The 13,186-nt window shown below is 30.6% G+C and overlaps 1 protein-coding gene across 4 annotated transcripts in view; it reads right to left on the bottom strand.

Annotated features, from left to right (window-relative positions):
- LOC129909270 (B-cell lymphoma/leukemia 11A) overlaps positions 1-13,186 on the bottom strand; it is a 220,634-nt gene that overhangs the window by 56,908 nt on the left and 150,540 nt on the right. The window contains exon 1 of one of the 4 annotated variants that reach the window (XM_055986335.1): positions 10,235-12,365. The exons of 2 other annotated variants lie outside the window; for them this stretch is intronic. In XM_055986335.1, the coding sequence (XP_055842310.1) occupies positions 10,235-10,271 (37 nt within the window). In that variant the 5' untranslated portion in view covers positions 10,272-12,365. Of the gene's footprint in view, positions 1-10,234; positions 12,366-13,186 lie in introns of those variants that run through there. One more of the 4 variants, XM_055986336.1, reaches the window with a different exon arrangement.

Genomic DNA, 13,186 nt, shown 5'->3' on the forward strand with positions numbered 1-13,186 from the left:
AAAAAAAAATAAATCTTGTTTAAATATTGATTTGAATATCCGGATAAGCATTTTTTTAGTTTTAAAACTTACTTCAACAACCCTTTATTACTATTGGATAGCTGTGTTTATCACCATGGCAAAATCAAAGTACTTATCTTTATCCAGAAAATAAATAACCCCGCTTATACATTGATTTGATTGTCCGGATAAGCGTTTTCTAGTTGTAGACTTACTTTAACCACAGTTTTTGTATCATAGGATAACCATATGTGCCACCATTACAAAAAGTTAAGTAGTTATCCTTATCCAGAATAAATAAATCTATTTCAATATTGATTTTTATATCCGGATAAAAGTGTTTTAACTGAATATTTTTATACAATTTATACTATTTCATTAATTGCAGATTGGCGGATGAAACAGGACAAGTATATTTAAAGAGACAATCGGATGTGTTTATCTAAGCAGCAAAAATAAATCTTCCATTCTTCGGATAATCAAATCAGTTATTATTTTTGCACTTTCGTTGGAAACGCACCTGTGACTTAAGAGAAAATGTGCAAACTATTTTAAAAATTAGTTCGGATAAAAAGTTTAATAAGAATCCATAAACCCGAAGGCATGCACGACATTTAACAATATATTGGTTTGAATCTCTGGATAATCGTTTTAAATACAAATCTGTTAAAGCCAGTATATAGCCATCTAGTTTGGGTGAATCAAGATTTTTTAATGATTTCCAAAGTTCTCGGATAATCCCAATTATTGTTGCTGAAATCGTTTACTAATGTCAGTTAACTTTTAACAAGTCTTAATGCTGTTTGATATCATTATCAATTCATATGATGGTTGGATATTAAGTTATTATAATTCGGATAAACGGATAAGAACTTTTATCCATACTAAATCTTACATCTACCGAAAAATGTTATCACCCATCTTTTTGGTATCTTTCTTAACCAGATAAAAAATGCGTTACATTAATAAATACCCCAAACCAACAACAACAAGGATCATTATATACATTTCTGATATCCTTTAAATCATCATCAAAATGTTAACAACCTTCACCTAGACAGGAAAATTTTCGCGCCTTTTTTTTTAATTTTCATTGAAATTCCAATGTCCACCTTACCTCCACCCTCTTTCTATCACCCAACTTAAAAAAAAAATTATAAAGAAAACCTTAAGCAGCTGCTACTTAAGTTCGCCGCGTTCAAGTGCACTATGAACACCAGAGAGTATTGGGGTATGATGGGCCACCATAACAAAAACATAACACAACGCTTTTACATATATACAACAGAATAGAATGTGTCTGTGTGTGCATTTACAAACAATAACCAAGAATGAAAATGTAAAATATAATAAACAAAAAAAAAAAAAAAAAACTTTGAAAAAAAAAAAAACAAGAAACAGCAACATCATCAAACTACGCGAGAATACTAGTGAAAGTTAATTTTGAATTCCACGCGGCTTCCTTATTCTTAAGAAATCATAGAGAATGGAACAAAAAAAAAAAAAAAAATATAACAAAAAATAAAAAAAAAAAAAAGAACTCAACCATCGTCGTCGTCAGTATTGTATACATTTAGGTGGCAAAAAATGGAGTAAAAAAAAGGAGAAAGCAAAATAAAATAAAAAAAAAATAATATTTATGTATATAAAATACTAGAAGGTCCTCGCGAAAGTATAAATATCGCACGAGTAGACACTTTGTTGTAGGTATAGGTGCTATACTGGCTTCGCGTAGGTAAATGAGAGAAGTATTCTATGTAAAAGCCATCATCATCACAACCACCATCGTCACCACCACCACCACGACTACCATCTACCTACCACCACCATCAGCACCACCACCATCACCGCCCGCCACCACACCGCATCGCCATCATAATCATCACCATCACTCCGTGTAGCCGGCTCGTCTGCTCCTATTCAAATTCAAGCAGCCCTCTTGCATCAGCAGGAGCAGCCCCGCCAAGGACTTGTGAGTTGTGACGATGACTCAGGGGGTGGATGTCTCATGGTTTTCACACCATAATATCTCTGCTCGCGCGATGCCTTGGAATGGTGGGTTTTCACACGAATTTCATCTTTTTTTTTTTCTTTCTTTTTTCTTTAACAAAAAAACGAAACTTTTACTTTGCCTGCCGACGCGACTTTAAAACATCGTCGTTGTCGTTGTCCTTATCGTTGTCGTCCTAGTCGGTTGTCTTCTTCGCAGTCGTTGCTTGTCGCTGCTTAGCTTTTTTTCTCATATTTCTTTCGTTTTTTTTTTATTTTTTCTATCCTTTTTCATTATTTTTTTTTTATATTATTACCCTCTTTGTACCCCCGTGTGTACATTCAAGTATCCAATGATGATGGAATTATTCCAGTGGAAAGTGAAAAGTTTGGCAAAGGGCAACGCGCGCGAAAACGCTTAAAAAAATTTGCCAAGCAGCAATGTTTAACAAGAAGAAGAAAAAAAAAAAAAAGACAAACTCAAAAAAAAAAAATGCGAGTAACTCATACAAATAACTGAAACTTTTTTATGCGTTAAACAGCAGTAAGGTAGTATTTTTTTTTCTGTTTTGCTCCTTTTTTTTTCTTTGCGCCCATCTTCTTCAGTTTTGAAAACAAACCAGATTACGACAAAGATTATGAGTTTTTTGTTTTTTTTTTCTTTCTTGTTGTTTTTAATTTTTTTTTTGTTTTCTTATTTTTTAATGTGTATTTAGCGGTGTTTGATTTTGTTGTGTCCTTCCTTTTTTGTTTTGATTCTTTAACAACACAAAACAAAAAAAAAAACTTGTATTGGCCTAGTTTATATACTTTTTTTTTATCAGACGATTAGACCGAATCGGAATTGAACTCGGAGAATAGGTTAAATCGCTTTGGTTTTTCTTTTTTTGATTTGAAAATGTTGGGGGGAACGTAGTAATTAGTGTTTATCATTGTTGACATAAGATTTTTCTGTGTGAATCAAAGAAATATTGGAGGAGAGTTTTTTTTTTATGTTTACTTTATTATTTTATGATATTCTTTCAAAAATGTGAATGGTCCAAATCTGTTCTAATATTGGATAAATGAAAAGTGGCTTGGATAATACTTTTATCCGTATCCGGATAAATGTTTAACACATTCGGATAAAACCATATACAGCAGGAAGCTTAAAAAAAACATTTTCTGGGGAAGATCTTACACTTACAACCAAGCATTAAATTGAGATAAACTCTTACAACTTTCATTTTAGTTCACAGAATACTGCTATTTTTCCGGATAAACTGAGAATAAAAATTAAATTCTCATGATTCAGTGATGATTTATCCGAAATTTTTTTTACTAAAACACAAACAAATCTGACTCATTTTTTAATCTGAATCATCTAGTAATTAAAATTATTTTGATATCAGTCGGCATATGTAAATTTGGCTAATCCGGATAAAATTTTGAAAATTTGGATAAAGTTTTTCTGTGATAAAAAATTTTAAATTTAATATTCCAAGCTCGATTACGATTTCATAGGATTTTTACTAATTTTCTATCAGAATTTGACTTAACGTTTGTTCCGGATAAAATTTAAAACCTTCTGATAAATCGTTTTTTTTTTTTTTTTTTATTAAAAAAAAAAACCAGTAAGTTTTTATCTTTTAAATATTTTAGACTTAATAATTAAAGTTTTTTTTGCTATTAAAACGCATTTTTGATAACTTTTTGTGTATATTTGATAGAATGCATATTCCGGATTGTACTTAAAACCATCGGATAATGTGATTCTGTAATAAGAACGGGGCATTTCAATGATTTAAAATTATAAACTTATTATTTAAAGTTTATCTACAAATTAAAAGTATTTTTGACATTTCTCTGTGTTAACTTAATCAAATTCATATTCCGGATAGAAAATTTATCTTTCGGATAAATTATTTCTGTAACAAAAACATTAAATTTCAACTTTTTAAAAATTTAAACATGATCATATAAATTTATCTACTACTTAAAGGTTTGTTTTACAACTTTCTGTGTGTAATAGATTAAACGCCCAGTCCGGATAAAATGTTAAGCCTTCGGATAAAATGTTTCTGTATAAAAAACATTTATTTTTTCCCATTTTAATATTTTAACTTATTATTGAAAGTTAATTAGCGCTGTTATTGCATTTTTGACAAATTTCTGTGTAAAATTGACTTAACGCGTAATTAGGATTAAACTTTAAACCTTGGGATAAAGTATTTGTCTATCAAAAACAGTAATTATAATAGCAAATACTATGTATTGAAAGTTTATCTATTAATTAAGGGGATTTTAGACCACTTAATGTGTGAATTAGGTTAAATGTACATTCCGGATAAACATTTAAGGCTTCGGATAAAATGTTTATACATTCTTTCGAATGCTTTTTTGTTTTAATTAATTTTAAACAGACTCAAGCGGTTATTTGAGCTAATTTTTACAATCTCATTTTATCGAGTATTTTTGTTAATTTTGTCGCTGAAGTTACATCAAAATGACGGGATATTTTGAACCTCCTTAAATAAGAAAAATATCTGCAATTAAACTAAAAAAAAACATCAACAATTCGTAAACTAAATTATCCTTTTCAACTGAACTGTTTGACCACAGGAAGGAACAATCATAACTTCTTTATACAAGATTTTTGACAGCCGTTTAATCACCCTTTTGTTTTAATAAAAACAATCAAATAACAACAACAACCAACACAAAAAAAAAGCAATTCAGCTGTCATCGTCAGTGTACGAGGTCTTTTAGCTTTGAAAAACTACAAAACTAAAGAATCTCTCTTACAACTCTCTGAACAGAGAGATGACAGAAATATAGAATGAACATTTGTATTCATACTCCTTACTGTTATTTACATGTCATTCAATCAAAATTTGGGTCTTGATTCATACTATAACGGAATAAATATAACTCTTTTGCCTCACATGCTAGACTGGAGGAATAAAAAAATACAAAGGACCTCCTCCGACTAAAACAAAATAATGTATGTTCTTCAACACACAAAAACGACGGCAACAACAAAAAAAGAACTTCATTTTGACATTTCATTTGACAGCAGCGTTTTGTGTTATACTGCATTTTTTTAAATGAAAATGTCTTATCCGAGGTATCCTGTGGCGATTTTTGTTTAAAGTTTTTTTTTTTTTTGTTTTGGTCCTTTTATAATAAATAATATGTGTACTATATTTGTATGTTAAAAACTACATAGAGAGAGAAATTCTATTTTAAATAACTTTTTTTTTCAAATAAAGGAAACTATTTTTGGTTTTGTCAGTGATATGGTTCCTACGTTATAGGGTTTTAATTATTTTTAGTTTTTTATTATTATTTCGACCACGTGGTGTGTGTCCTTCAGAATATATTTGACAGCTCTCCTGCATGTTAAAAATGTTCATATTCTATTATGCCTTCTATTTAAATTAATATGTATGTAAAGTTGATTTTGTTTAACCAACATAAACACTAAAAATCAATCAGGAGTTTACCAGGGCAACACACACCATTTAGTGTAGTGATTACCTGTTATTGTGGTTGTGGGGTCAGTGCGGCAGCCTTGTTTTGTTATTTTTTTAAAACGTCTCATGTCCGAACTTAATTTAACCAAATAGCCATGGCAACTGTGACCATGGGTCTGACGTTTGGTCGATAGGAGTATAAAATACACGATTTGAAAAAATAAAGGACAATGATGGGATAAGGTGTATATAAAGGATTTTAAATGCAAATCAGGTGGGTAGCAATAAACGACAAGTCATTTTGGCTGGAAACAGGTGCTTTTTTATTCTTTTGTTATAGTTCACCAAACTCATGCAATTGCGATTGATTTATAAACAACCGCCTGCCGCCGAGAGAGCATGATTTTGAATGTTTTATCAATAAATCCTTTCTAATGGGTCAAAGGCCAAACAAAGTTGTTTTGGTTCAATAAATAACTACGAAGAAAAGAAAATCCTACTGAATTTTGTTATGGGAATGTTACCTTGTGTCCAACATAACACAATGGGTTTGTTAAAAGAATTGACAAGGAGCAATTTTTAATGGGTATCAAGAGTATCAAGTTCTGACGCTGTGGATCCTAAGCTTAACCATCTGTTTTGGGTAAAGTTGATTTTACTGAATTGTTTCATATCTTTAAGAACACCAATTTTTCTAATATATTTTACATTTTTGTACAAAAAATGGTTTTAAATTTCATATTTTTTATTAAAACCTATGATAAAAAAAAATCCAAAAATTTCAACGAATTGCAATTTTCTGTTAACTGCAAATTTTCTTGTATATGTAGTGTGTTTTGTTTATCGTTAAACAATTTTTTCGCAACAATCGGTTATTAATCTTTTGATAGGATATAAACATAAAAGTTTTTTTTAATAACTTTCAGAAAAATTTTGAAATTTGTCTGACAGTATGAATAGATACTATCAAACTATTATAACTTATGTGTTTCCATCTTTACTTGAAGCTCTGATGATGTGTTGGAATTTTATACACTAATTTATGAACTGCAAACAGTTTAAAATGATATTAATATTATAAATATAAACCTTATACTACGCTAATTTCATCATAATAACAATTTTCATAGTTTCATAGTAAATTCAAAAGTTCTTTGCAGTTTGAGAATATTGCGAGGGATACTGCTAATAAGGAAATAGATTTTTCGGGAGATTTTGGTATAATAACAGACAAAATTTAATGAAATTTTCTATGGAAATAGAACCCAAGGTATTGTTGCTGAATTTGTCAGTTCTTTTTAATGATTCTTAAGACTTTTATGTAGGTATGTTATGTTTTATCCCCTTAGTCAAAATTTAGAGTAATTTAGGTAAATAAAGTCTACAAAGGAAACTGTGAAAAAACATAACTAATACCAAACTGATTTGTAGGTACATATACTACAAAAAATATCTATATTGTTAATATCTTGCAAAAGATTTTAGTTTTCCTTAATATAGGTAAAATCAATGTTATTCAATGTTAATGTGAACAATTATTTTTTAAAGAAATAAAATTTAAAAAAAATTCGTTTCAAAGCTTTTCGAAAAATGTAGGTGACCATTATGAAAGGTTAAAAAAAAATTAAAGTAGTATAAAATTATTAAATTATATGAAATATTAAACCTTTTTTCGAAATTTAAATTTATGTAAGTGTAAGCTAACAAAAATCCAAGTTTATGTGCCTCATACGAAAAATAAAAATGACTCAGGAGTGAAATTGTTAGTTATTGTCCTTTGTCGGTTATGTTACGGATGTTTTTCATATCCGCACTTGCAAACAAAATAAAGTAATCTTAAATTTATATGAGTCTTGATAAATGTCCTAAAAATTATCTATAAAAACGGACCGTACAAAAATCATTATTTATCATATGTATATTTTTAACAACTTTTGACAACTTTAACAATATTGGCTGTTAATCAAACATTAACATTAAGAAAAAAAAATACGAAAAAAGAAAGAAATCTATTTTTGTTAATTAGATTACTACTTCATTCTATGATCGTTTGGTGAAAAAATCTAAATAAGAATACAAACAGAACAGCAGAGTGAAAATTGAAAAGAACTATACTTGAAGCGTTGAGAAGAAGAGGTTAAGTGACATTTTTGAACATTTTTATTTCTCCAAGTGGATAAAGTTGTCATATGCCAACTTAAATTTTGGCGCTATCGCTTTTTATTAGTCATTAGTTTAGAAGTTAGCTTTAGATGTTATTTCTAAATTTCTCTCATTTCCATACAAAAAGGTATACCTAACTAAAAAGTTTAAATGACGCTTACTCAAAAATAGAAATTTTTCACTTAACCCCTTCTTCATCTCAGCACTTCACTTTTTATTTTTAAAGTCTCAGAAAAAATTAAAGAATAATTTAAATAACACTAAAAACGGGCGATCTTTTAAAACTGCTGTAATAATTGAAGAGCTTTGAAGGAGCTAAGATTTTAGACTTTTTCTTAGCTTATATTGTTCATAAATATTTTTTTGGATGATTACATAAACTTTTTGTAATTTTGGTACTCAAATATTTTAAAACGTTATTTTGACCTTCAACTTCGTTGAAATTTTAAACAAAGTTTACTGATAAAAAAATGTATAAACATCTTTATCATACAATTTTTCTTAAGACTATTGTTATATGATTCTGAGAAAGATTCACAGCCAAACTAATAAAAGCCCAAGAATTATTTAACAAAATTAATGTCATTTTCCTTTTGCTAATGAAAATACCTTACTACAACTTCTTCTTTAATCTATGTATTTTTCACATTTCGCACAGAATTTCTGTAAACCATGAATTGTTTAAGAAATGTTTTAGAATCTTAAATGGCGTTTGCAGTCAAGTTCTGTAGTGAATTTCAGTTGACTTGTCGCAAAACACCTTCTTGTCATAAGGAAATTTATTTGTGCTCAGCTTGAATAAACTTTTTGTTAAAATCTAATCTACATATATGTATAATATTAAACAAAATTACATTGTAGCTTGGATAAGTTTCCATAGGGTGGTATCGGTTTTGTAATCCTATCAGTCAATAAAGTAGATAACCTGCAGTTACATGAATATTAAAAAAGGTGCAATTTTAAAGATTTTTCAAACTTGTATTTTCTTTTAATAGGGACATAATAAATTAAGCAAGGTATTGAGAATTCTACGACACATTTGAAATAAGTTGTTAATATGTCAACTTGTCAAGTTTTCAAATTTTCAAAACATTGGTACACTGTTTGAATTGAACGAAATTGGAATTCCTTGAGAACTTGATTTAAAATACAGGAAGGTATGCTTCAAAAATTATATTTTTAGGTTTTTAACCTAGGTTTTTAACCTAAAAAGTTGTATTAAAGTTCAAACTCTGAACATGGCCAGCTTTACAGAACTTGTATTTTCTTGCTCAAAATGATAAACGGGTAGAGATACGTAGTGACCTGGTTAAGGGAGTGGAACCTATAACAACTTATAGATAAACATTCCCATATTTACAAGGTGTATTAAAAAAAAGTACCTAGGTATAATGTCTTCCAATTATAACAGAGACCTGATATAGGTAGAAGTAGGTAATTTTTAGTCCACCTTTGTTAAAAGTCTTTTTTTTTTAAACTAATTTTTAATCCATTTAACCTTTGATAAGTTTAAAAAAAACTTTGTATATTCCTATTACTGTTATATTAGAGAGGATTTTCTCAAGTTAAAAGAAAGATTCAACTCTAAAAAATGATCTTTAAGTCAAGATCTAAAAATTTAAAGAATCACAAATCTTTTTTCCTAGCTTTTACGATAAGCCCGAACAATAAGAAACAGTATCTATTATTTTTTGTCATCTTATCAAGATAAAAAAAAAATCAAGTAAATATAAAACTTTGATTCACTTGTACACCTATTTACCTACTTCTACCTATATCTAGATAAAGAGATGGCGAAATCACTTTTTATAGTCATATAAAATGAAACAACCTCATAAAATATTACGATATAACCTATCTGGTAGGTGTGAAACAAAATCAAATCACAAACACATCATTTTTTTTAACTAAAAAACCAAAAAAAAAATAAAAAAAAAACAACAAAAATAAATAAATAAAAATCAGAGCGTCAAACAAGGCCCATTTTCGTGGCCGTCGTATACGATAATTAAAATTGTTTAATCATCCGCATACAAGACAAAATTATTATCAGTCCAAGATTGTCGCAATCAAAAGCTAATAGCTTTACGGCCCAAATAATAAATAAAAAAAAAAAAACTTGAAAACACTCCCCGCCTCTGCGTCATAGTAAGATATTTAGCCCAAGGAAGTTGTAAAAAAAAGTGAAGAAACCGAAATTTCAAGACAAACCCAACTTTTTCAATTCTCAAAAAAAAAAAAAAGACTCATGTTTTTCATTCTTCAGAGCATCGGTTTGCGGAACTTTTTGTCAAAAGTTATAAGGTTCCTATCTAGGTAATATATGAACCAAAAACAACAACAACTATAATAACAACCATGAAGAACCGTGTCAAACAGTGCGTTGGTTGTGTCGTCCGCTTTTTCAACCGATAAGCATTACCGACCACTTTTTTAATTACTTATTTGTAATTGAGCGTGTTCAAAAAAAAAAAGGTGAACATGACAACAAAAAAAAAATCCTTATCAGAAGACGGAACAAACACAAGGTGTTGCAAGGAAATGATGATAATATTGTAAAGATACGGTCGTTATACCTGAATCTAGAGTCTTTTAAGTTAAAGACTCTATTTTAATAAGAAACTCACCTTGTGCAATCCGAACTGCAGGCATTTTGATTCTCATTGTTCCGGTATATCTCTCGGACAAAAGGGGTGGATTTTTTCCAAATTATAAATCAATTGATCCTCTCCAGGATTGTAGATTTGTTTTTGTAATGGATTCGTTGTTACTTCGAGATATATCCTTATAAAGATGTTTTACACTAATTTTTTTTTATCGATAACACAACTTTATCGTTCACTTTTTACGATATTGTACAATATTTTCTTTGAGACATGTCAGGCTTTATTATTATTTTTCATCAATATCTTTTTTTTAATAGTATTGTTTACTAATACTATTAATAATACACCTTATCATTATAAATAATTTTTTTTATAGGAACCAATATTGTCCACTAAAAAATTGTGTGGATCTTTTTTTTTTGTTTGATAACAAAATTGCACATCACTAATTCATATTTTTTATCACTATCATCATCGATAGATAGCCAAATCCAATTGGAATTGTTTGTGGATCAAGAGAAATACGTAAAATTAATTATCCCATTTAGTAAAGCGACAAAAAAGTCGCTTTTTTCTATTTGTTTTATAATTCACAGATTTTATTTCAAAGAAATGTAAAATTACGAAAATTGCACGTAGATAGGTAAGGTAAGGTAGTTTTTGTTAAAATTGAACAAAAAAAATCACAAAAAAGGTGAATGATAACACAAAAGACGCATTCACCTGTACAGCAGGAAAAAATCGAGAAATTGTTCAAAAATTATTTCGAAAAAAACAAACAAACGAAATTGACAAAAAAGACGAATTTTTGTTTATTTTTTTTTTATAAATTTAATTTATTTTAATGTATAATGTCCTTTTGTTTGACATTTTCTTTCTCGAAACGACAACAATGTCCGACGACTCTTGAAGTGCGTGTGATGTCACAAAATAACACTAATCCGGTGCTACCGCGATATTTCTCGTTGTCGATGTTGATGTCGAAGTCTCGATGTCGTTGACGATGAAGACGACAACAACGACGACCAAGCAAGTTCGTTCAATTATTATTATCCGTCGATTGTTCTCTCCCACTTAGCGCGAAGAAGAAGAAGTGGCGCTGGCGATAACCGCATCGCACAGATAATTACAACAAAATGCTCTATATATTATCCACATGTGTGTAGTTTATAGTATCCATGCATATGAGTGTATTTGTGTCGAATAATATATGTTCTTTTATATGTGTATGTGTTGTTGTTTATTATTATTTGCAGGTATGTGTAAACAGGATTTTATCAATTATTTATAGCAGGTTAAAAAATTCACTCCGGAACATCGGCGAAAAACACGTCCTCACAACGCGACAGCCCGTATGCATCTAAATATTTCGCGTATGGCCGATTTGAACAATACACTACTCCGGTAGTACTACTATAGAAGCACCACACAACGATGACGATGACGACGACGAAGACACCACAGTCGCAGTCGCCAGTCAACCACTCTTCCACTTGTGTCCTCTGTCACTCTGCTGCGCGCTCTTCTTCAGTTTCACAGAGTTTTCCATGCACGAGATAACTATAACGGTGGTATGGTATAATAGCGGGTGGTGGTGTTATAGCGGCGGCGGAATGGAGACGACGACGACGATAACACACAAATGACGACGACGAGCGAACGAACGGAACGGAAAGGCACACAGGAAGGCGCTCTGGGTTCAACTTATTCACACAACTCTCTCTCACATCTAACGGCTATTGTACTGTATGTGCACCCTCTCGAAAAAGCCCATCATGGAAAACGGCACTGCACTGCACGACCGGCCACACCGGTCTTCTCTTTTAAAAAATGAGTATGAGATGGAAAAAGTTCTCCTTGAAAATCTCGTCGTTTTGACTCTCTGCTTTACCAGATTCAACTGTGTGTTGTATATTGAGTTGGTGGTGGGCTAGAGCCTGAAATTGAACCGCCACCGCGGCCACCCTCTTTTTTGGATTCCATTGACGCCAGTGTCACAACCCACACCCCTTCCAGCGGTCGCTTAAAAAACACATAACAAATGGTCACAACTGGCTTATATGCGTGTGAGATAGAGCGAGGTGGTTATATATCGAGAGAAGACTGGTGGTGGCACCTTACACCATTACCATACCACCACCACCAGTTGTACGGTAATGTTTGTATATAAAAGGCGTGCGCGCGATAGTATGGTGTATTGTACACTAATACCAAGTTAATCTAACTGGAAGTGGAATTAATTGGGAATTTCTCTTTTTTTTATATTTTTCTCCAATTTGAATTTTCTCTCTTTTCTATGTTGTTTTGTTTGTGTTTCTTTTCAAAATTTTAAGATAAAAGTGAGAAAAGTGTTGGAAAAAGATGCGAGAGATATAAATAGTGTAATTCCCCATCTTCCGGGGGGTAGGGTGGGGGGATATATTGAAAAAGAGTACCCTTAGAAGAATAGAGGAATAAAAACAAAAACAGAAAGTGATACAAATTGGGGAAAGTCTACCTACCCTATCTACTAAAATACCCCATTCCCATGAGGTATTGTTTTTGAGACTGGAACGTGTATACAAAACAAGTGTCGTTGCAAATTTATTTTTTTTTTTTCATTTTTTTTTCTTGCTCACAGAACAACGGAATGGCTCGAACTTAAAATTTATCTGAGAATAGAAGGTGCCAAGAAGGTTGTTGAGGTTGTTTTTTTTTTTTTTTTTTAATAAGATTTTTTTTTTATATGATCGTAAACACAACAATTCAAACTGACTAGGAATGCACGTGTTTTTTTTTTTGGAGAGAGACAAACATTTTTGTGCAGAAGGGATGTTGCGTTTTTTACGAGATTGTACCTATTTGGCGATAAAAAGTTTAACCTACCTAGAATTTAATCGTTTTTGAGAGTGTGTTGCGGGAAAATAAAAATTTAGATGGAGTTGTGGTTTTTTGTGTTTATGAATTGTTCAGTTAATACCTAACTCGATTTTT

The sequence above is a fragment of the Episyrphus balteatus genome, chromosome 2 (assembly GCF_945859705.1).
Source record: "Episyrphus balteatus chromosome 2, idEpiBalt1.1, whole genome shotgun sequence".
In the NCBI taxonomy this organism is placed as follows: Eukaryota; Metazoa; Arthropoda; class Insecta; order Diptera; family Syrphidae; genus Episyrphus; species Episyrphus balteatus.